The sequence below is a fragment of the Pristis pectinata genome, chromosome 11 (assembly GCF_009764475.1).
Source record: "Pristis pectinata isolate sPriPec2 chromosome 11, sPriPec2.1.pri, whole genome shotgun sequence".
NCBI lineage: Eukaryota > Metazoa > Chordata > Chondrichthyes > Rhinopristiformes > Pristidae > Pristis > Pristis pectinata.
In genome coordinates, this window is record NC_067415.1 from 17,819,573 (window position 1) to 17,844,277 (window position 24,705).

General features: G+C 40.0%; 1 protein-coding gene across 4 annotated transcripts in view; it reads left to right on the forward strand.

Annotated features, from left to right (window-relative positions):
- rab6a (RAB6A, member RAS oncogene family) overlaps positions 1-24,705 on the forward strand; it is an 83,525-nt gene that overhangs the window by 43,865 nt on the left and 14,955 nt on the right. For 2 of the 4 annotated variants that reach the window (XM_052025988.1, XM_052025986.1), the window contains exons 3-5: positions 6,122-6,175; positions 10,714-10,819; positions 19,586-19,697. In XM_052025988.1, coding sequence (XP_051881948.1) covers positions 6,122-6,175; positions 10,714-10,819; positions 19,586-19,697 — 272 coding nt within the window. Of the gene's footprint in view, positions 1-6,121; positions 6,176-10,517; positions 10,624-10,713; positions 10,820-19,585; positions 19,698-24,705 lie in introns of all 4 variants that reach the window. The other 2 variants (XM_052025989.1, XM_052025987.1) reach the window with 1 other exon arrangement.

Genomic DNA, 24,705 nt, shown 5'->3' on the forward strand with positions numbered 1-24,705 from the left:
GAAATATACCAACACCTTTTGCCCCACTGCGAATGTCCTAGGCCGAGCACGTCTATCAAAATATGTCTTCATTCTTATCTGGCTTGTTTTCAAATTCTCTCTCGCTAGCTGGCAGACTCTCTCTAACCGAGTCTTAAATTTTTGGACATAGTCCAACAGACTCAAGTGAACTTCCTCATTAACCCATTGCTCTCTTAACAACTCCAAAGGTCCTCTCACCCTATGTCCAAACACAAGCTCAAACGGACTAAATCCTATTGACTCCTGGATGGATTCTCTAACGGCAAACAAAAGTAAATGGATACCTTCGTCCCAATCCTTGGTGTTTTCAAAGCAATAAGTCTTCAGCATATTTTTGAGAGTAGAATGAAATCTCTCCAGAGCTCCTTGAGATTCTGGGTGATATGCAGATGATACAATCTGCTTTGCTCCCATCTCATAGACTATTTGTTGAAAAATTTTTGACACAAAATTACTACCTCGATCAGATTGGATTTCTTTTGGCAAACCAAACAAGGTAAAAAATTTTACAAGAGCCTTTGACACCGTCTTGGCCTTAATATTTCTAAGGGGTATTGCCTCTGGAAATCTAGAAGTGGCACACATGATGGTTAACAAATACTGATTTCCAGTCTTAGACTTTGGTAATGGGCCAACACAGTCCACAATCACCTTCGAAAAGGGTTCACCAAAAGCAGGAATTGGTTTCAAAGGAGCCACAGGGGGTTTTTGATTTGGTTTACCTACCATCTGACATGTGTGGCAGGTTTGACAAAACATCACCACATCTTTTCTCAAACCAGGCCAATAGAATTTTCAAGATCTTCCCTACAGTTTTATTCACCCCAAAATGACCACCCAAAGGCATACTATGGGCCAGGTTTAAAATCTCATCCCTATAAACTTTTGGAACAACAACCTGATGAATAACTTCCCATTCCTCAGTAACAGGAACATGAGGAGGTCTCCATTTCCTCATTAACACTCCATTTTTGACATAGTATCCAGTTGGCACCTTTTCAATCTCCTCACATGAGAGAGCTTTTTCTTTCAATTCTGTCAACTCGGTCCTTTGTCTGTTCCACCATAAAATCCTTCCTCGACAAAGACAAATCTTTAAATTCAGGCTCACTATAAGGATGTTGATCCTCCAGTGAAGACAGAAAAGTCTCAGATAAGGCATCATAATTTTCTTCCTGTTTAGGACTGTCACAAGGAACCACATCAGACTGCACCGGACTGTCTGTCTTGGCTAATTCTTTAGCTCTAGCTCGAGTCACCGCACATGATGGGTAAACATCTGGATCATTCTCAGACTCATCAATCCTTGGTTTGGTTGTTAACCGTACCACAGGATCACTTTCTCCATCTGCAAGGTCATTTCCCAATAACAAAGAAACTCCTTCCACTGGCAAACTAGGTCTTATCCCTATCTCGACTGGTCCTTCTACGAACTTTGACTTTAAAATCACCCTGTGAAAAGGGACAGACATGGTGTCACCTGTAACGCCTCGTACTAGATTTACTTCACCAGTGTCACTTTCTTCACCAAAATTTAAAACACTGTCCAGCAAGAGAGATTGACTAGCCCCAGTATCTCTAAGAATTTTCACTGGCACCTGGGGTGACTCATCATTCAGTGAAACAAAACCCTCTGATACATACGAACGGAATTCTTTTCTCACCTCCTCCAACTTTTCCGCTTTTCCCTCTTGCAAAGACTGGTCTTTAACAGCATCTCCTAAACCTTTTTGATTTTTAATTGCCTGAAAGCAAGCATTGGGCCCAGCTTCCTTCTTTTTCTTCAAAAGGGCACAATTAGATATCACGTGGCCAGGTTTCCTGCAGTAATAACAAGTACGCTCAACAGGTTTCTCCAGCCCTGGCTTCTTTTCATCTTTTCCTTTTTGATTACCTCCCAATTTAATCTCTGGTTTACCTGGATTGTCTTTGTAACTCTTTTGAAAGGTTTTAGGTTGTCCCCATTTGGATTTATGGGTTAAAGCATAATCATCTGCCAACCTAGCAGTTTCTTGTAAAGTTTCCACTGCCTTTTCATTTAAATATGTTGTTAATTCAGCTGGAACACATCTTTTAAAGTCTTCCACCAGTATCAATTCTGTCAATTTATCATAATCCCCATCTACATTTTTAGCCAGGCACCATCGTTCAAAACATATTCTCTTTCCATTGGCAAATTCCATATAAGTCTGATCTGCAGATTTCCTCAAGTCTCTGAATTTTTGTCTATAAGCCTCAGGGACCAATTCATAGGCCTTCAAAATAGCTTGCTTTACCTTGGTATAATCAGCTGCATCCTCAGCAGACAAAGCAGAATAAGCTTTTTGAGCTTTACCTTTAATCACACTCTGTACCATAAGAGCCCATCCTTTCCTTGGCCAGTTTGAACTCTCAGCAACCTTTTCAAAATGTTGGAAATACTGATCAACCTGATCTTCTTCAAAAGGAGGGACTAATCGAACCTCCCTGCTGGCTGAAAAACCATCAGAATCAGATTCCAAACTCCTACGCTTCATTTGTAACTCATGCTGCCTCTGTTTTTCCTTCTCCTCACTATCCAGCTCCATCCTCTTCAATTCCATCTGCTTCATTGCTAGATCAGCCTCTATCTTCATCTGAGTTATCTTTTGTTCGGCCTCTAATTTCTCTCGTTCGGCCTCTATCTTTAACTGGGTCTGTTCTCGTTCAGCCTCTAATCTCTTTTGTTCGGCCTCTAATTTCTTTTGCTCTCATTCAGCTTCTAATTTATTTTGCTCTCGTTCAGCCTCTATCTTTGCTAGCTGCACCTGTGCCTCAGAAATTGCTATTTCACTGCCAGGAAACTGTTTTAACACTTCCTTCTCAAACACCTTCTTTTCCACATAATGGCCAGCTATCAATCTCTGAATATCTGCCTTTCTCATAGACTGCTTTACTTCTGTAAGGTTTAGCCTTGTAGCAATCTTTATCAAATCATCCTTTTTCGCCACCTCCAATCCCTTTTGGGTTGGTGCCTCCAAAAATCCCTTAATATCCATTGCTGCTGGTTTCCACACACACAAGCCAATTAAAAAGAATTTATCAGACCTCCCTCAAAAATCTTTGGATTGAATCTCGAACAAATCTCGTCAATCTGGGGTACAATCCCAGATGACACTCGGTAACCTTTGGATTGGATCCCGGACGAATCTCGTTAACCTTGGGAACTATCCTGGACGAGCCCCCAATTTTGTCACAAACCAGCAACAAAAGAAACACACTGAGCATGATTCAGTGTTAAAAACTATTTTATTAATCACTACTTATGATAATACGTAAAATAAAAGTAAAAATGTTAGTATGTTAGAATTCAAGAATGTTAAACCTCGAACGTTAACCCCAAACTAAACTCTTCGTGTGTGTGTGTGTGTGTGACAAAGTCCAAAACTCCCAGTTCCTGAATGGTTCTTAAAGTTCAGTTCTGCAAGCCATAAGGTGAAACATGAGCAAGGGCTTCTTCAACAACCACCGTTGTCTGAAGATAAGATGTAGATGTAGAAAAACAGAGAGAGAGTACATACGAAATCCAAATGTTCCACGATGGAACCCAAACGACACTTCAGTGTTTACTCGGTAGTGACTTCCTCACCCCGAAAAGCATCCGAACCGTGGTCGTCCACACACACATACCTGTTTCCTTCTACAGGTCAGCAACAAAGTGAACTCCACCGGATTACTTCCAACTTCCATACATGGATTTCTATGGCAAACACAGTTATTGTTTCTCATCCATCGATAGAGAAAACAAGCAGGCTGGTGTCTCTCTCCCTTCTCTCTCTCTCTCTCTCTTTCTTCTGACTTCTTCAACAACGTCATTACGTCCTTTATCTTCTATTGACGTAAGCACGCCACACACACACACACACACACACACACACACACACACACACACACACACACACACTCTCTATCTTAAAGGGACTTTCACTGAGTCCGTAACAGTTCTGTCATTGAAGATTACCAGGGAGACAGGAAAAAGATAAGAGGAAATGCTCAAAACATCTTTGAAGTGTAACATCCCCACAGATTCCTGACCCATGATTGTTCAAAGTGGAGAAAGAGTGGAAGCAAGTCATACTTTGCCTTGCGGGACAACCTAAGAACAAGAGGGAGGAGTTGTTCATATCATTGGGCTGAAAGCTCAGCGTTTACTTGGTCAGACCCCTTTTTGAAGTTTCAATGAGATCTTTCTCATTCTTCCGAGCATGAAAGTTTAAGTCTAGTCTGCTTAATCTCATTTTGTGCAATAAACCTGCTACCCATGTGTAAACAGTATTCTGGATTGTGGTCTCATTAGGGTTCTATATGTTTGGAGCAAGCCATCCCTACTTTTGTACTTGAGTCTTCTTGCAATACGGGTCTATGTAGCACTTGCTTTACTAATTGCTGAACTTTCATGATTAGCGCATAACAGCCAGGCCTCTCTGAACATCAACACCAACCCTCCTATTATGCTGTCCCCTTTTACCATTGTGTTCCCTTCCATTCCCCTAACTCGAATACCCCAGTGTGACTGCAATATTGTGATCTTTATGCTCCCATCCACAAATTTTGCAAGAATCTCAGATTTGTGCAAAGGCTGAGACTCCTGCTATCTCCCATACCTTCCTCAGTGCAAGTCATATCTTTCTGATCCTCCTGACTGATCATTTCTGCAGTACTAAGGGTTGTTACAGTCTTCTGGAACAATGTATCTATGTAACTCCCCTTTTACTCCCACAGAATGAACAGTGTCTGAATCATGGATTCCCACTCATCAAAGTTGAGTCAAAGTTCCTTGAGGTGGAGGCGTGTACTTCAAATGTGCTTGCCACAGATCCCAACTCCCATGTACTTCAGCTGCAACAAATCTATTTTGTCGTGTCTCGTTTAAAAATATTTTTTTAAAATACTGATTTAATTCTCTTACCATTGCCTGTAATCCACCTGTTGCAAGAAAGCAATGTGATTCATTCATTCCATCTGCCGATCATCCCCTTCCTCATCTGGTTCCACCTATGACTTACCAGCCTCTGTCCCACTCCTCCCCAAACTGCCATATACTGGCAATCTTTCCTCAGTCCTGATGCAGGGTCTGGACCCAAAAACTAGATATGCATCTTTTTCCTCTGTGGTTGCTGCTTGACCCACCAAGTTCTTCCAGAGATGTGTTTTTTTTGTACCAGATTTTTTGCATTTGTAGTCTCTTTTGGCTTCATGATTCATTCTACAATCTCTAAGCAAAGTTTATTTAAGTTTGTCAGGGTTTTTTTATATGAATGAATGGAAATCGCCTGTTAAAATGGAAAATGGTTGAACTATTGGCGATGCTGATTGTGGGTGACTGGTGTAAACTAGCAGAGGTCTTCACTCCGTCTCACTGAACTGTGCTGTTTGGGGATTGCAGCTCATTGTTTAATGTCCTTTGTAACCAATTAGATTTTGTTGAATTCTGAATGAAGGTGGCTGTGTAGGTCATTAATATAGAATGACCATTAAGAAAGAATAATATGTTGATTCTCTGGATTTTCCTTGGTGCTTATAAATTTTCCAACTTTGAAACAAAAAACCAAATGCAATGTGGTGATTACTGGATAAAGTGAAGTTGAATCTAAGAAAATGGACATTGCTTGGCTGTGCTTTACTTGAAACATCCAGTATACAGAGTTGAATTCATCAATAGAAAGTGTTGCTTTGTGAATTTCAAGCTAAGTTGTCACCTTGTGATGGGTGGTGGTAATGCATGTGGTTGAGTATATAATTCTTTGGTCTGAAAGCTATCAGTAGTTTAATTGTTAAATCAAGTGCACAATGCATGGAGTCTTAGATTTAAAAATAAATGTTCCCTTCATAAAAATAAATTTTTTTCATTATATCTGTTAGTATGCATTATGAAAAAGCAGGTGGATTTTGTGGTTCTAACTGATTCCAGACCCTTGGGGTTAGGGTTCAGGCTTAAAGGAAAAATAACTTGAATATTTTGGGTTTAATCATTGTTTAGGACATGAATCAAAAGATGTCACAAGTTTTGGCTCTATTATTCGTAGCCTGTATATTTTGTTTTTAAGTAAATTTATTTTAATATTTCTTTCTCCCCCTACAGGCAACCATTGGAATAGACTTTTTGTCAAAAACTATGTATTTGGAAGATCGAACAGTAAGTAACTTAAAAGCATTTTTTTTAAATTGAAGATTAAATTTGCTTCACTTTTCTGTAACGTGGAAACACTGATCACAATAACTTTCCCAAACTCTATCGATCTACTTATATTGTGTGAGCAGAGCTGGGGTTGTTCAAACGGTTATAAGAATTTTATGATTTTCTCTTGGCCAGATTAAGTGCTGCTTTAAGGTAGTTCTCTGGCCTCTGTTGGACCCTGTTGAAACCCAACAGTTATTTTCAGCTTTAATATAATAACTGCTTTGCAGACTACCTTTTCCTTTCGTTGCATGTGGGGCTTATTTTAGTCCCTTGATTTTTGATGTAATAACTAACTACAAAATGTGGGAAACACTCAGCAGGTCATGCAGTATCTGCAGAAAGAGAAACAGAGTTAACATTTCAGATTGAAGACTTCATCACCTGGTCACTGTTTCCTGCAAATTCTGCTTTTTCTTTCAGACTTCCAGCATCTGCAGTTTCTGATTTGCCTTTGCAGTAACTAACATTACTGTGGTTTCTTCTGAAAGGTGGAAATTAGGGCACTTCATACCGAGCTGTTCAGTTGTGTTCAGCACGCAGATGTGAGATTGTTGTTAATATCTTTCCTTGCAGTGACCTTCCTCGTCCAGTGGATCTTAATGGTGCCTTTGTCAGGATTTAAGTCAGGGGTCCTGCTAAGCCAGAGCCCACACTCCTGTAATAAATAAGTGTATCTCCATTTTAATTTTTCATAAGGCATTTTGAAGTTTTATGAAAGATGGAGTACATCTTCCTTTGTGAGGCATTTTAATTTTGCTATTATCCATTCATGGGTGATTATGGAATCCAAAAAAACTACCTCAAATCTATAAAATTGCTAATTTTGCCTAGACCCTCTTTTTCCATTATATCTTCTCATTTGCAGAAATGTTTTCTATATCAAAAGTATAATATATTGTTCCCATGTATTATTGTCTAATGTATAGTTCTTATGATGTATTATAGCCATTTATCAATTCCTGATCTTGTGTTTGTTTTCTTCATGGTGTTGATATTGGTTGGATTTATTTAGTTATCTTCTGCCTTCAATTTATTCTGAGACTGGCAAATACTGTGATACTTTCTGTTCTTGAACATGTACCCCACAAGCAATTAACCGTCCATAAAACATTAACAATATTCATTTGAATGTTGAACACAATTGTAAAGCTTGGTACATGGAGCCCGCCATCTCTCCAGAGTGCAATTTCAAATAATAACAGCTATCCATCATTTCATACCATCTTTTGTGGTCTGGAGAAGGTGTTTATGTCTTGAGCCTATACAGTCACAATACAAATCTTATGCTACATAGGTTGGCTAATTATTGCAGTTGCTTTCTTTCCCCAGGTTTCTCATTGTTCTATCCCTGAACTTGCATCTCTATTTGGCTTTCCCTATAATCTTTCCAAGCTCATTGGGTTCGTGAAATCTAATTGTACTTTCTTCATACATTTCCCAACATACTGCTGGTCATCATACTATACATCCAGGCCACTTTGCTTGTTGCCCTTTCAAATTATTTCCTCTTAACAGGAAGTACTGTGCCCTTTTTAAAATCCCATCATCAATCCCCCTTCTTCAATAATGCATGTCTAATCTCCTCCTCTCATATCCAAGTTCAGTTTCTATTATAATTCAATGCCTATTTTTGAAGTTCCATTTGAATCAAAGGATGGATTCTGCCCCTTTGCAGCACTGGTAAGACCCTATCTCAACATAATTAATGTTTTTGTGAACATGCAGCATTTTCCCACTTTGACCTCCACACCCTTCAATCTGGTCATCTAAATCCTCTTTACTTAAACTCCATCCTCCATTGTTCAGCTTTCCTTGCTTGGTCCCACTTTTCCCTAAATAAATATAGCCACTTGATCTCCAGTAACTTCATACTTGTGCTCCCTTGAGTCCCCTTCTCATGTTCATGTGATGATTTGGTAACATGATTTGTGCATCATAGGAGTAGCTTCCATAAGAAGACCTGTACATTTGGCTCTACATCTCCATGTGTGTTAATCTTTGCATTACCTGTGTTCTTTTTAGTTCCTATCATCTTAATTGAGCCACAGTTTCTTTCAGGTGAACATTGTGAAGATCACTGCCTTGCATTTAATGAAAATGGCTTATCTATGGGGTTCCACACCTGTAGCATACTCTAGACCCAGCCACAAACTTCCCACCATTGCTATTGCTTCACAGTTCCTTTTCTGTACACCATCTCAGGCTGAACCAAGCTCTGCTTTAATGTCACTGTGCTAGGCAATTCCAAATTTCCTTCAGCTCCCAAGTTCATTCCAGTAATTATTTTCCTATTTTTGCTCTCGTAGCTTTACCTTCTTCCAGCCTAACCTTAACTCATCTGTGGTTGACTCTTTTGTGTCATTATCACCTCCAGACTAGACCATTTGCAAGGTTTATCTGTACCCTCCATTTTAAAATGGTGATACATGATTTTGTTCCTCCTTATCCATCTGCCCTAGAATTACCCCTTAAACCCTTTAGATACCCTTTCTCTATTCTGGTCCTACTGTTAATGGTGATGACTTCAGCTGTTATGTCACTGGAATTTTTCTGTATCCTGCTCCAGCTTTTCTCCTTTTAGATTTGCTGAAAAACCCACTTCTTTGAGTGAGCTTGTGAGCACACCTAATGTCTTCTGCTCTTTGGGCTTCCACATCTGCATTATTGTTGATAGTGGCAAGGTCTCAGCCTTTTCTTCAATATATGTGAAGACCATTTTACTTTTACCTGCAGCATAGTTGCTGATTTTTACCCGGTATAAAACTGCAGAGTTTGATACTGAAACAGATTGGAGCTGGTTTTGACAACAAGCCACTTCAACACACTGAAGTAAGAGACAGTTGAGGCTTTCACCATCTTTTATGAAATGATTTTTGATAGATGTTATCTGCATTAGTAGTTCTCTGGTACAAGGAATGCTTTGTGCCAGTGACATATTTGGGCATTCTGTTCAGTTCTGGAAGATCCACTTTTTGGCTCCAGTGGCTAATGACACTGATCCAGTGGGTACCTAATTTGGAATGGGTGGATTCTTCTGTCAGATGCAAGAGGAATGCATCAATGTAGTTTTTGTTCCATTTGTTTTAATCTCTCATGTCCACACAGCCGAAACTAGGATTTGCTAGGCACCCTACAGTATCTTATCAAGGTGACCATTTTTATGTGGTCCTTTATGATCAATGCTCGCTATTTAGAAATGCAGACGTACAAGAGCTACCACTACTAAGTCAGATTCTTCTCTCACTAATGTATATGCATACCTACAGGAATGACTGGACTGAAGTGGAGGCAGCCACCTAGAGCAGTTTCCTGGCACAGCTCCAATTACTAAATTCATATGTAGCATAATAATATCAGCCCAATTTAAAATCTCTTTGCCTGGCTCAGACCAGGTAATGAAACTGATCCTGAATTTCTGATGCTTATTTACATATCCTTAATTTGCACACTTAATTTGAAAATTTAATTTCTTTTTGTTTGGGCTTAGGAGAATCTCTCTTTCCAAAATTATTTTTGTTTCAATATAAGAATTAGAAATTTCAGAAACTAAACACAGCTAGTTGTTTGGCATCTAGGATTATGCTTCTGATGAAAGCATTATCAAAATAGCTTGGAGGTTAACTGTCCGTTATTCACAAATTGTAGCAATTGGCTGCCCAAAAAGTATTCCACAGTTGGACTTGAACACAAAACTTCAAAATTGAAACCAAACACATCCTTTTATTCCACTTTCTTTTGTATGAATTATTTGTTACATTTAGGTGGAGTGAAAACACTTGTGCATTGTCACATTGATCAAATTGGATAAATCTATGTTAATCCAATTACTGCTCCCAATCCAGAGATTTTCTGGATGAGGAATCCAACCACTTAATTGGGGAAAACAGTCTTATTATATGGTTATTTTAATGCTGATGTCAGTACTTGAATGTACCATTGATTCATGAAATCTGGGACTAGTACGATGGTCTTCATGGCTTTTAGGCTTGAAAAATGTCAGTTGTTTTAGACTCCAGGAGCCAATTTTGCAATTCTATACTGACACCAAAATAAAAGCAGCTTAATTTGGTGCAGATTGTTATGTGCAGATGATAGAAATGTTCCAGCCCTTAATGTGCAACACTGTAAAGATCACTTGGATACAAGTTTAATGCTAATTCCACACAATTATCTTTCAGCCTCTGACTACTGCACTTCTTTTGTCCCCCACATTAGCTTTTTTTTGACTTTATCCTTTTTTGTATTTGAATGCTTGCTACTGCTTTTGTTCTCTTTGACCTTGTTTCCCATCCCACAGATACGGCTTCAGCTCTGGGATACTGCAGGCCAAGAGCGTTTCCGTAGCCTTATTCCCAGTTACATCCGTGATTCAGCTGCAGCTGTAGTAGTTTACGATATCACAAGTAGGTATTTGAAGTTTTCATGTTCAAAAGGGAACAGCCCTTGATGTTCTTATTCCTCCCTTTTCTTGCTGTTGTTTGCCTGGTGACTAGGTGCGGTTGCAGTTATGGGACACAGCAGGTCAGGAGCGCTTCAGGAGCTTGATTCCTAGCTACATTCGTGACTCTACTGTTGCAGTTGTTGTCTATGATATCACAAGTGAGTGGGGCCTTTTGCTATTCTAACATTGGCTTCTAATTGGCATGTGCATCCCCTTTGTTGCTTATGTAATAGCCTAACCTTAACAGGTCTGTGAAGAAAACCTGGTTGTGTTTCTGGTGACCATGGTTACCCTGGGTTAAATTGTATTGAGAATGTTTTTTTCAAAATTCTCTAGCTGGTGCGTAACAACAACTCAAACTGCATGCAGAAATTTTTTTGTTGCAGAAAATCCCTTTCAATTTTCCAAGCTCTGTCTTTGTAGAAGTAAAAAAAATTTCTAGCAAGTCCCATTACGCTTTAGGGGAAAAAAACCTTTCATTTATGAACATTACTGCAGTCCATGTGCTGATGCTAGGGAGTTCTAGGATTTTGACTCCTGCGCCGGTACTTTAACTGAAGCAGATGGTGAACTTGGGAGGTGTTGCTTAAAAAAAGAAAGAGGATTAGCCAATTGCTTCAATATATACTGATCAGTGGTTGTTGCCATACATTCTGTGATTAGTGTGCTGCAGTCTTAGGGCCTTAGGGATAGAAATAGATGTTCAAGATGTTGGATGGTTGCCAATCAAGTGGATTGTTATGTACTCGATAGTGTTGAGCTGCTTGTGCGATGTTACAGCTCCCCCATGCAAACATGGCCCTTGGATCCAGCACACTTCTTGGTTTGTGGCATGTATTTGTTGGAATTGAGAGCTGACTTGTTGCAAGATTCAGTGCATCAGATTAGCTCTATGGGCCACACTATTTATGTAGTTGATACATCTAGATTCATAGAAAAGTTAGCATACAGGACACCATTTGGTCCACTGTTTCTCTGAGGTTGTAAAAGAACTACCCACCCTAATCCCATGCTTTAGCACTGTCTGTGGTCCCACATGTTGTGGCTTTTCAAGTAATTTTTAAATGCAAGTCTTCGTGCCTCCACCACCCAGACAGTAAGCTCCAAATCCCATACTGCCTTCTGGGTGAAGAGATGTTTGCTCATCTTCTCTCCATTCCTTCTACCAATTACTTAAATTTATAACCCCTGTTGTTTGTCTCTGCAAAGGGCAATAGATCCTTCCAGTTTACTTTATCAATGCCTCTAATAAATTTTATACACATCATTTGTCTCCCTTGGGCTGCCTTTGTTGCAAAGGAGACAATCTTAGCTAATCCAATCTTTCCTTCTAGCAGCAGTTTTTCAGAATTGGTAATCCTCAAATATCCTCCGCAACCTTTCTGGAGCAATCACTTTTTTCCTGCGGTACGGTGACCAGAACTATACACCCTGGTCAAGTTGTGTTTTAATTACAGTTGCATACAGTTCTAGAATAACCTCCTAACTCTTACCATCTAGGCCTTGGCTAACTAAGAAAAGCATCTTGTATGCCTTTTTAACCACCGTATTGATCTGTCCTGCTACCTTTAAGGATTTGTGAAGGTAGACTTGAGCCCCTCATGTACCTCCACACCACTCGATATCTTATCCTTATTTGCACTTCCCAAAAACACAGTACCTGTCACATCTCTGGATTAAATTCCGTTTGTCAATTTTCTGCCCAAATGACCAGATCATCTATACCTCCATGCAGTAGGATGCTCTCTTCCTCATTGTTGGCCATATAGCTATGTTGTTTATAAACTATTGTATCCTCTATGTTCAAATATAAAACATTACAAAATCTAAGGGATCAAGTACTGAGCCCTGTGGAATTCCACTAGTAATAGCCTTCACTAAAGATAACTGTTAACCATTGCACTTCCTTTCACTGAATCAATTTTGGATCCAGTTTGCCAATCTCTATTAGGTCCCATGGGCTATTACTTTTTCTGTTAAATTGTCTCCATATCCCTAGTCAATAGTAGTTTGGCATACTGATGGTAGAGGGTTTAACAGTGGTCAAGAGGAGGCAATTAAACCCCCTTGGAGATGGTTATTGCCTGAGATCTGTATGGTTCAAAAATTAGTTTTGTTGATTACCTCAAATTGTGAAGTTACCCAGGCATTTCTGCTTGCGAATTATAGGCTGCTTCGTTATTTCAGAAATTGTGCAGTTTTCAGACCATAGCCCACTTCCCGTCTTTATCAGGGAAGGAAGATGACTGAAACATCTGAAGGTAGTCTTGCATTTCTGAGGATAAATGTGCCATTGCCTGGGATTGTGATTACCCTCCAGCAACCATTCCACCACCAGAACTATGTTCCTTTTTGCTAGATGTGACTCTACCACTGGTGAAATTTGCCCCTGGGCTCTTTGCTGTTGCATTTGGTTGAGTGCACCCTTGATGTCAAGGATGTTCACTTGCCTTCTGAATTTTCATTTTTATCAAGTAATAATTGCCACTTGGCTGCCATTTGTTCATTTCTGATCGGAGGAAATATTTGGCTTGCTCTGGTGACTTCCAATTGGAAAAGACGTGCCTGTTTCTTCCTCCTCACCTCTGTAGATAAAGACAAGCTGTTGAAGAATTCTCATTTGTCATTGTAACATACATCAGCAGAATGTGTATGTTTTAAGATGAACGCAGCATTGACATTGTCTTTCAGATCAAACAGATTATAAATATTTTGGAAGAAGCTGGAATAGGCTATATGGCCCATCATGTGTGCTCTACCGTTCAGTAAAATAATGGTTTGGTCTGCTTGGATTCTGCTTTCCCATATTTCTTAATATACAAAAATCTATTGACCTCTTGATCATATGCAACGCAGCAGAAGCCTGGAATTGCATCAGAAAGCTCCTTGAGATCACTGTCATCTTGCGATTGTCTCTTGTTTTTGACTGCATTTGATCCATATCCCTAAGTACATTTACTGATTACTCTTCACTCTTTAAAAATTTCAGTTATTCCAGCATCTGTAGCCTTCTGGTGGAGACTGATTCAGATTTACAGCTTTGGTTATTGGCATTGGCTTGCCCATCTGTAATCTGTACTCTGAAGATTTCCAGGGTCACATTTTCAATTATTAGTAATGAGAAGCTAGCAACTTCATTATATCAAAATTTCACTGCCCAGTTGGTTCAAATTATGTGCTTTCATTCCCCATTCTGACATTTAATTTTCATTGTCTTTGACCTGCTGAGTGAGGAAATTTCTCCCATCTACCTTGTATTTTGACACACCTGCCTGACTATAGACTCGATAGACGGGAAATATCTTTCCCTGGACTCGCCTGTTGAGTTGTGGCTGAATTTTGTAAGCTTCGGTAGAAATCCTTCTTTCTTGTGAGGTCTAGAGAAAATGATCCTGTTCTACTCAGTCTCTTCAAACAACAAACTATTTCCAGGAACTTGTCTGGTGAATCTTCGCTGCACTCTCTGTGGCAAGCATAACCTTTTTTCAGTAAGGAGATCAGTTCTGTACACAGTACTCCAGGTGCGATTTCATCAAGGCCTCATGTAATTGTAATAAGAAATCTTTACTCAAATCTTCTAGAATTTAAGACCAACATACCACTTGCCCTTCTAATTGCTTGTTGCACCTGATGTTAGCTTACGTATGAGTTCCATGTGCTCTATCCTTGTTGAATAATATGGGACCTTAATCTAAATACACTACATCTAGTAGTTTCCCCTCCCTTACTAGTAGCCATATCTTAAAGAACTCTGACAGGTTAATCGAAGAATGATTTCCCTTTCATAAATCCATGCTGACTCTGTTCAATCTTTCTTTTTCAAGGTGCTCTGTTGTTATATCCTTAAATATAGATTCCAACATCTTCCCTTTTACTGATATTGAGTTAGTAATTCCATTTTCTTTCCCTCCTTTCTTAAATAAGGGCATCACATTTACTACCTCAAATCCACAGGACCCATTCCAGAATCTGGAAATTTGAAAGAAGATACCTATTGCATCCACTAAGTCCGTAGTCACTCCAAGTATTCTGGGACATAGATCATCAGGTCATTGGGATTTATCAGTTTTCAGTCTTGCTAATTTGTTTTTTCTAGTAGTACTATTTTTATTCAGTTCCTCATCTTGTTAGACCCTTAGTTCTCTAGTATTCTGGCAGGTGCTTTGTATCTTCTGCGAAGATTGATTTAACTCAACTGTGCTTTTTTTATTGCTGCATCTAAAATTGTCCCATCTTAAACAAACCACTTGGGTATCCACAGGGCAATATAGGCATCTGTCTGGACAAGATATAAAGTTCCTGCAACTTCTTTGAAATGCTAATTTTAGGAAATCTCATCCATTAAGTTACTCTTGAGGTCATCTGCAATCTTCAACTATTGACCAAATTTCTGCTGTCACTTGAACATTGTAGATTCCAGGATGACCTGAAAATGTAGGTTCCAAGGACCATTATTAGTTTATTACAAATGTGGTACGTTTCTTGAGAAAGTTACTTGACTTGAAGGAGAAGAAATGTTGATGAAGAATACTTAGACCTAGGAAAGATAATTCCAAAATTTCCATCTTCTATTAGCATGAAGATAATTTGATTTGCTTTCAAACACAAGTGCTCTTGCTATCATGAAAGTGTTGAAGAAAACAGGTCGTGGGAAACTAATATGGTGATTCTGCTGAGGAGAGAAATCCATGGGAAACCATATATTTGTGACGTGAGTCTGATCTGAGAATTTTCTTGCCTGAAGATGTTAGAATATCAAGATGAGAATTTACCTTGTAGATTTTAGCTTGGTTTCTTAGTTCTGAGTCACTTGACTTTGAAATTATGACCTTTTGTTGTGGAGTCCCTTTAGATCCATGATGTTGCTCCTTGATGACGTCAGCAGAGGGACCTGGCTGACACAAACACAACTTGAATATTTCTTATTAAGAATACAAAGTCAATTGGAATTCTTGAGGATTTTAAAATTACCATTTCTTTTTGCCTTTTATTTGGAGGTTGACCATTATAAAGCTACAACCCAGCCTCCTTGATTTTCTTTCTATTAATTCCTAGCATGCTGTAATGTCACTAGAAGCCCTTCAGTTTCTCAGCCAAGTAATTGGACATCTGTGTGAATGTAGATGAGAACACTGCAGCAGAGCTTGTTCCTTATTTCTCGTTGTCCGTATTGGTGGATTTTTCCTGCAGGATCACAGGATAGAAGTAGGAGTCCTTGCTTCTACTTCCCACTAGCTATTTTCCATATGAATGTTGAAGCTGATTAGAATATTAAGTCATGATTTCAGCTGTGATAAATTAACAAATTATAGTCTCAGAAGTGAAACTGGCTCTTTGTTATGAGATGTGTTTTGCTTTGGCTGGTTTTTGCCCAGTTTCTGAAAAGGGCAGTTATCCTCATTTCATGAATTTTGAAGAGTTAGAAACAAATAGTTGTTGCAAATTTCATTACATGTCTGCAAATTTTCGGTGTTAAGGTGAAACATGGTAATTATAAGAACTGTCTTCCATTTTGAAAATGCACTATTGACATCGGATAGTCCCAAGTTCAGTAAAGGCCAGTTTCCCAAGAACTAGTCTTTCAGCCAGTCCTGGAGTTCTTGTATTGCCAATTTTTATGTGTGATGAGACTGCTAATTTTGTGCTGAACTGCACCAACAAATTAATTAAGGCTATACATTCATTTTGTGTAGGACTTTATGTAGCAGAGTCTTTAACAGTCTGAGAATGTAGTTACACTCAAGAACTGAAGAAATAACCCCCTTGATCCTCCTCAAAGCCAAGGTGGTTTGGAAATGCTTACATTACATTGTCAACATGAAACACAACCATTTTCATTTAAGACCTGGAGCCGTGCGAAGTGTGGATTCTGCATGTTCCCTCAGTCATAGATGTGCTGCAGTTATACTTGGCATGTATGCATGTAAATAATGGTTTCAGAATTGAACTTGATTTGAATAACTGTGGTGCACTGAGACTAGGAGAAAATGATCCTGTAATATGTTCACAGTTCATTGGAATTACTGTTTTGTCTTCAAAATAGTACTTCTGGATAAGGTTCAACAATGAACTTGTTCCAGGAATTGTAAATGAGAAAAACAAACCCATTCTTTCCCTTTTTAATAAAAAGATTCCTTTCCTCATACTAAAATAGCTTGTGGTGATTTGTTATTGCCAAAAGCACGCCCCACTGAAATTTTATTTGTTTTCGTAGCATCTGAGCAATACAATTGAAGTTAAGGATTTGATATCAAGGATCACATGCAAAATACATTGTGGTGCAGTAGATTGAAGCTGCGTTTTTCAGCTTGCTTAGAGCTTGCCACATTTATAGTTGAATTGATGATAATGAGCAACCTTCTTAAAGCTACAAATAGAAGCTGAAGTTTACTTGATCTTCCAGCTACTTGAAACAAAAATTAAACTTGCTGCTGGAGACATGAAAGAATTTCTTATTTTTACACACAAACTTGGACTTGTGACCCAAGCTGCAGGCTAACTGTCCTGGATATATCTTCATTCATTTTAAAGAGCTTTCCCCTGCAAGTTCTTAATACTGTTATTGTGGGTCGGTCTTCTGGTGTAGTTTTTTTTAAAGATGTACAGTATGACTAAAGTCTCTATGTACAACAAAGTGTTAAATGTGACAATTGAGTCAAATTACCTGAATGCTAAGTGCTTTTTGGAAAGTGTAGCCTTAACAGTATTATAGATCATCATTGAAAATTTGGCAGTTTTACCTTTTTAATGAAGTTTTAGATTTCAAAATTTACCTATGATGTTCATCTAAACTTGGGTGGTTGGGTTTTAGTTGTGTTCTCCCTGGCCTTCATTAATAGCAAGCCTATTCAGAAGATCTGAATTTATGTTGTGATCAATAGCTGCAACATATTACCCTATAATGTCACACAACTTTCTAAAATACGCAGCTCTTTTTTTTAAACTGAAAAGTTGACCTGATGAAAGCATCCAAGCTGTTCGTCCAGATGAAGAATCATAGTTTGTTTCTAGCATTTGAATAACACTCCAATTCGAGTTACAAGATTGCTCAACTTTGCTCTTTAGTGGGCAAGCCTGGAGCAACCCATCCTTGCCCCACCATTGTTGGAACCTCTAGTTTCTGTATGTGCTCTGTAGCTCCAAAAATAGTAGGTTTGATTTACTTTTAAATCCAATGCTGGATCCAAAAGCCATGAATCATTTCTAAACATATATTGATGATGCTGAAGCAGTATACAGTGTGGTAAACTTGTGTTAATGTACTCAATAACATTTCCCAACTTGGTAGAATTTGCACCGCTTCATTTCGTTTTGACATAAACTGCTTGTTGGTAATATTTTGCTTCATTAGCGGATTACACAAATAGTTGGTTAACAGGCGGATTGACTATAAAATGAGATTAGCAAAAAGTAAACCTAAGCAAATTGCTGGGAAATTGAAGCGTTGTAGGTATACACGTGTAATGCAAGTAAACAAAGATTAAGGTAGGATTAGTAGAGGGTTTCTGAGATGGGCATTTATGAAACAACAATTATTATCAAAATAAAATGACAACAATTTACAAAAGCGATTTGTTGAATTCATAATATTATTTCAAAGTAAACCAGGTTAGTGGCATTAAGGGTAATGGATTGATGAAAAGTAATTTAAAAGCAGTATTACAAAATCTTCACTTGGTTGACATGTTTCTATCTGTCATGGGGGGGTGGGGAAGAGATTCTGCATTGGAGAGTTAGGAGAACCTAAATGTTACAACTAATCTTTTATCACTTTTTCCTTCTCATCTGCCTTTCTTGGCTCCTTCCCACCCTCCTCCTCTTCACCTGCTCTCTCTCCCTCCCTCCCTCCCTCAAATCTATTAACTTTTTTCTTTTTGATCTTTTGGTAGAGACTCACTAAGAAATACAAGTAACTCGATTACCAAAACCCATGATTTTCAACATTTATCATATCTCCTTGCCCTTAAAGTTTATAATCTGCCAATTCTGGATTAGTTATGCCCAAAGAGATGATAATTCCCAAATATCTTCCCTTTCATTGGAATGAGCAGCATTTTTTTCCCCCAATATGTGGAGGTTGAAGTACAGTCAAATGATGATGGTGAGTGGTAAGCACTTCTTTAAGTTTTCATCATTGGAGAAAGTATTCCTAAGAGAAGGAAGCTGGTATCATTCTTGGACCATTCCTGATTATTTAAAGGGTCCAAATTGGAGATAGTCCGAAGGTTTTTGAAACATTCTGAGGTGTCAGACTGTTTGAAAATTATCGCTTCCTAAGCAGTGTGATCTTTAAAATAGAACTTTAAACATACCCAACAACTGCTTGTAGCTTTTGAGTCTTCTGATCAATTCAAATAGACTTGTGGCTGCTGAGAAGTAGTTAATTGAAAATATCCACAATCTTTCTAGAAATTCTGAGTTTGTGCCTTATCTTGCAGTGAGATACTTATTTATTTATTGATGAGTAGTTTATCCTACAAGATGAAACTTAATTCTAGTCGTGTTTTGAAGGTGGTGAATATGTTGGGCTCTGTACTTGAACTTTAGCTACCTTAATAAATTGATGTTTAGCGCAGTGCATTTATTTGACTATTAGAAGGGTACACCAATTTTCACTTGCAAAATTGCACCAATAATTCTTCAAGCAGGTTGTTTATTGATATTTGATCTTTTTGGCATACTGCTGCAGAAAGGAAATTTCCCTGGATTGCTTGTTCAGTGAATTGCATTGGGCAGGGGTAATGGGTTGCAGTCTTAGTGGAGGAAGAACTTAATTGTAAGCTTTAGCTTGAATATCTTTTGATTTCCCATTTTGTGTCTAGGTTTGTCTCATTGGACGTGGCTTTTTTAAAAAAAAAAGTTAATTCATCTGTAATTGGTGTTAATTTACAACTAATACTTATTCTTTTTTTTTAAAACAAAAGATGTAAACTCATTCCAACAAACTACAAAATGGATCGATGATGTCCGAACAGAGAGAGGAAGTGATGTTATCATTATGTTAGTGGGAAATAAGACAGACCTTGCAGATAAAAGGTAAGATGGTTTTCATAAATGCTGATTTGTATATGTAAGAAAAATTGCTCTGTTAGTAACTAATCATTTTGTATTCTTCAATATCTCTTCGCTCAGCTTACTTTTCATCAACTTTCTTGATTTGTGGGTAATTATCTGCCCGGCAATCTTCATACATATAACTGTTTAAAGCTAGGGAGGCTTAATTTTCTTTCTTGATTTGTGACCTATTGTATGGTTTGGTTTTGTAAATTGAAGAATTTTTGAAAAAATGTTTAGACTTATGGATAAGCATTGAATTCATAGAAAAAAATATGGTCTTTCAGGTGTTGTTTTCAACATGTTAACATTAATAGGTCTGAAGTATGCATTTAAAAGTTGAAATAATTTAAAGGTCATTCATCTGGATTGGCATTAAAACTTAACCATAAAAAAAACCTATTATATTTTTGTTTCACTCTAATGTGCAATCGTATGTGGAGCATGTACTTGTCTCTGTTACACATTTTTGACAAATCTTACGATTACAAGTAGCAACTAACATTGTGCATTCAATTTGCTATGGCAAACAAGTTAAAGCATTCTCTTGAATGATCTTATTGGTGTTACCCCAGTAGTTAGTTCTAAGTGCATTTTCCTTGTATCTTCCATATTCATATATCTGTAAAATCAAGTTAAGATCTGCATTTTTTTTTAATTTTCAGATTTAATTAAATTCTAATGAAGGCCTTGAAACTTCTCATGGTCACTTCCATTTTTGGAATATCAGAACTGTGATACCAACTAACTAACCTCCAGCAAAGCAATGATTGTAAAATTGATCAACTTCAGACATAATAGTTCAAATAGAAATTAAGTCTGAAAGTTTTTCACAGCCTCATCACCGCCAAAGCAAAATTTTCCTGTTTTCTTTTAAATTTCTTGTATCTAAAGCCTCTCAACTACTGGAATCTGCTACTTACCTTCATAATTTTAAACACTTCTGTACATTTTCCAACCTTTTCTATGCTAACCATGTTTAATTTATTTAATCTTTATAATTTCAGACAGGTGAAGCTTCAAGTCTCCAATGTTCGTTCTTTGTGAGAAGTTCACAACACTTATTATTGTGTTAAGGTTTTAAGTTGTTGGCTTAGGTTGAGGATGGCTTTGTCAGTTTTGAGGTGGCATACGAGGCCAACGTGGAACCTGTAAACTCTGACAGATGGAGCAGGAGGTGCTTGACTGGGCAGATAGGTAACTTGGGAAATGGTGTGTTCCTTCTGACATTTATGCTAGGTGCTCCTAAACCACACTCAGAACTACTACCCTCAGCTGCTTCCATTTTAAGTGGTCATGGGCTAGGGATTCCCATAAGTCAGTGGAGATCCTACACACTTTTCAATGAAGCTCCCAGTTGCAAGTCATTTCAACTGCCATCCCCATTCCCACACCAACCTGTCTGTTCTCAGCCTCCTCCGCTGCCTACATCGGCGAGACCAAGCACTGACTGGGCGACTGCTTTGCTAAGCTCTTGCACTCTGGTCCGCAATGGCCATCCTAAGCTCCCAGTTGCAAGTTATTTCAACTCCTCTCCCCATCCCCACACCAAATTGTCTGTCCAACCTTGACCACCTCCACTGCCAGAGTGAGGCTAAACACAAACTAGAGGAACAGCACCTCATATTGGTTTATTATTGGTATTTGTACCGAGGTAGTGAAAAACTTGCCTTGCATATTGTTGTACGGATCATGCATTGAGGTAGTACGGGGTAACACTACAGGGAAGTGCATTGCAGGTAGACAATAAGGTGCAAGGTCATAGAGGTCAAGAGTCCATCTCATCGTATAAGGGATCTGTTCAATAGTCTTATAACAGTGGAACAGAAGCTGTCCTTGAACCTGCTGGTATGTGCCCTCAGGCTCCTGTATCTTCTGCCTGTTGCGAGAGGGGAGAAGAGAGAATGCCCTGGGTGAGTGGGATCTTTGACTATGCTGGCTGCTTCACCGAGGCAGGGAGAAGTATAGACAGAGTCCATGGAGGAGAGGCTAGTTTCCGTGATGTGCTGGGCTGTGACCACAACTCTCTGCAGTTTCTTGTGGTCCTGGGCAGAGCAGTTGCCATACCAAGCCATGATACATCCAGATAGGATGCTTTCTATGGTGCATCGATGAAAGGTGGTGAGGGTCAAAGGGGACATGTTATATTTCTTCAGCCTCCTAAGGAAGTAGAGGCACTGGTGAGCTTTCTTGGCTGCAGCATCTATGTGGTTGGACCAGGACAGGCTATTGGTGACGTTCACTCCAAGGAAGTTGAAGCTCTCAACACTCTCGACCTCAGCACCATTGATGTAGACAGGTGCATGTACCCTATCCCCCTTTCCTGAAGTCAATGCCAGCTCTTTTGTTTTGCTGACATTGAGGGAAAGATTGTTGTCATGACACCATGTCACTGAGCTCTCTATCTCCTTCCTGTACTCTGAATCATTGTTTTTTGAGATATGGCCTATCATGGTGGTATCATCTGCAAACTTGTAGATGGAGTTAGAGCAGAATATGGCCACACAGTCATGAGTATATAGGGACTGAGGACGCAGCCTTGTGGGGCACCAGTGTTGAGAATAATTGTGCCGGAGGTATTGCTGCCTATCCTCACTGATTTGCAGTCTGTTGGTCAGAAAGTCAAGGATCCACTTGCAGAGGGAGGTGTTGAGTCCCAGGTCCTGGAGCTTGGTGATGAGTTTGCTTGGAATTATAGTATTAAAGGCAGAGCTGTAGTCAATAAACAATAGTCTAACGTTGGTGTCTACTGTCCAGATGCTCCAAAGATGAGTGTAGGGGCCAGGGAGATGGCGTCCTGTATAGACCTATTTCAATGGTAGGTGAATTGAAGTGGGTTGAGGTTTTCTGGGAGGATGGAGTTAATGCGTGCCATGACCAGCCTCTCGAAGCACTTCATGGTGGATGTGAGAGCCACTGGTCGGTAGTCATTAAGGCATGTTTTTCTTAGGTACTCGGATGAAAGTGGTGGTCTTAAAACAGGTGGAACCTCTGTTTGAAGCAGGGAGGGGTTAAATATGTCTGCAAATACCCCTGCCAGCTGATCAGCACAATATCTGAGGACACAGCAAGGGATACTATCCGCCCCAGATGCTTTCCTTGGGTTCATTCTCCGGAAGACTGATCTTATGTCTTCAGTGGTGACCATGGGTTCACTTGTATTGGAGGCTGTCAGGGTGGGTGGTGACAGACCACTCCCCTTCTGTTCAAACTGTGCATAGAATGCGTTAAGCTCATCAGGAAGGGATGTGCTGTTGTTGACTAGACTGCCCGACTTTGTTTTGTAGCCCGTTATAGCATGTAAGCCCTGCCACAACTGACGGCTGGTCTAGGGCTCTATTTTGAAACGGTGTTGTCTCTTGGCATTCCTGATAGCTTTATGGAGGTCATAATCTCGATTTCTTGTAAAGGTCAGGGTCACCTAATTGGAATGCAGCAGTCCTCGACTTCAGTAGGGAGTGGATCTCCCAGTTTATCCATGGTTTCTGGTTTGGGAACACCCGTATTATCCTCTTTGGTACACAGTCCTCAACACACTTGCTGATAAAGTCCGTGATGGTGGTCACATACTCATCAAGGCTGGTAGCTGAGTCTTTGAACATGGACCAGTCCACTGACTCAAAGCAGTTGTGTAGAAGCTCATCTATTCCCTCAGACCAGCACTGCACAATTTTCTGTACTGGATCCTCCTGTTTCCGTTTGTATGTAGGGAGAAGGAGCCTGGTGGTCTGATTTACCAAAGTGAGGGCGAGGGGTGGCTTGGAAGGCATCTTTGATGGCTGTATAGCAATGATTAAGGGTGTTAGGGCCCCTGGTGGGACAGGAGATGTGCTGGTAATACTTTGGTAACACTTTTGAGGTTGGCCTGGTTGAAGTCAGCTGCAATAATGAAGAGGGTCTCGGTATCCTGTTTCAAGGTTATTGATCACAGAGTATAGTTCATTGATTGCAGGCTTCATGTCCATCTGGGGTGGGATGTAGACTGCCATCAGGATAGCTGAAGTGAACTCCGGTGACAGGTAGTATGGTTGATATTTCACTGATAGATTTTCCAGGCAGAATGAGCAGGAGCTCGCCAGGACAATCACGTCCAAGCACCACGAGTTATTGATTAAGAAGCAGACCCCTCTGCCTCTAACTTTGCCCGAGGACACTGTACAGTCCATTCAATGGATTGAGAAGCCCTCAGGTTGTATGGCACAGTCAGGTGAAGCAGGTGTAAGCCACGTTTTGGTGAGACATAGCACAGCAGTCCCTCGGTTATCTTTGGTAGGTCAGTCTTGCCCTTAATTCATCAACTTTGTTCTCAATGGCCTGGATGTTAGCAAGTAGTATGCTGGGGAGGAGGGGGCCTTGTAGCCACGCTGTTTCAGCCGCACCTGCAGCCCAGCCCTCTTACCATGCTTCCGAGGTAAGCGGTAGCGACTCGTCAGGCCTGGAAGTCCTGGAGTGGAGTCACCTGGACTGGAAGGTAAGTGACTGCTTGTGAAAAGACTTGGAAGACCTGGAGTGGATTCAGCTGGCCTGTGAAATAAGTTGTCCCCATACAGGTCTGAAGGTCCTGAAGAGGAGTGGGCTGCCCCAGCAGGTAAGTGGGGGCGTCGGCATTGGGACTGTGCCCCGAATGCTCCATAGGGTCGGGCTTCCGATCCAGAGGGGCCCCAGCATCGGGCGCCCCCGCAGGTTGGGCCTCAGGACACTGCTTCCACTGGTCTGGCCTTGGGACATGGCCTCTGCTGGTCAGGCCCTGGGACTCGCCGTTTGCTGCTCGGGCCTCCTGGTAGGTCAAGACACAGGGATCGGCATTGGGTGCTTCCGTTAGTCAGTTCTTTACTCCAGGTCCTGGGTTCTCAGCGTCGGGTGCTGCAGTGGGGTCTGGGAGTTGGGTCTTGGTGGTGGGGGCTCCGTGGGGTCAGCTCTTCACCCTGTGAAGGCTTCCGTGTGGACGGGCCCGTCCTAAGCCTTGCAGGTCATTTCCGTCTGGAGTATT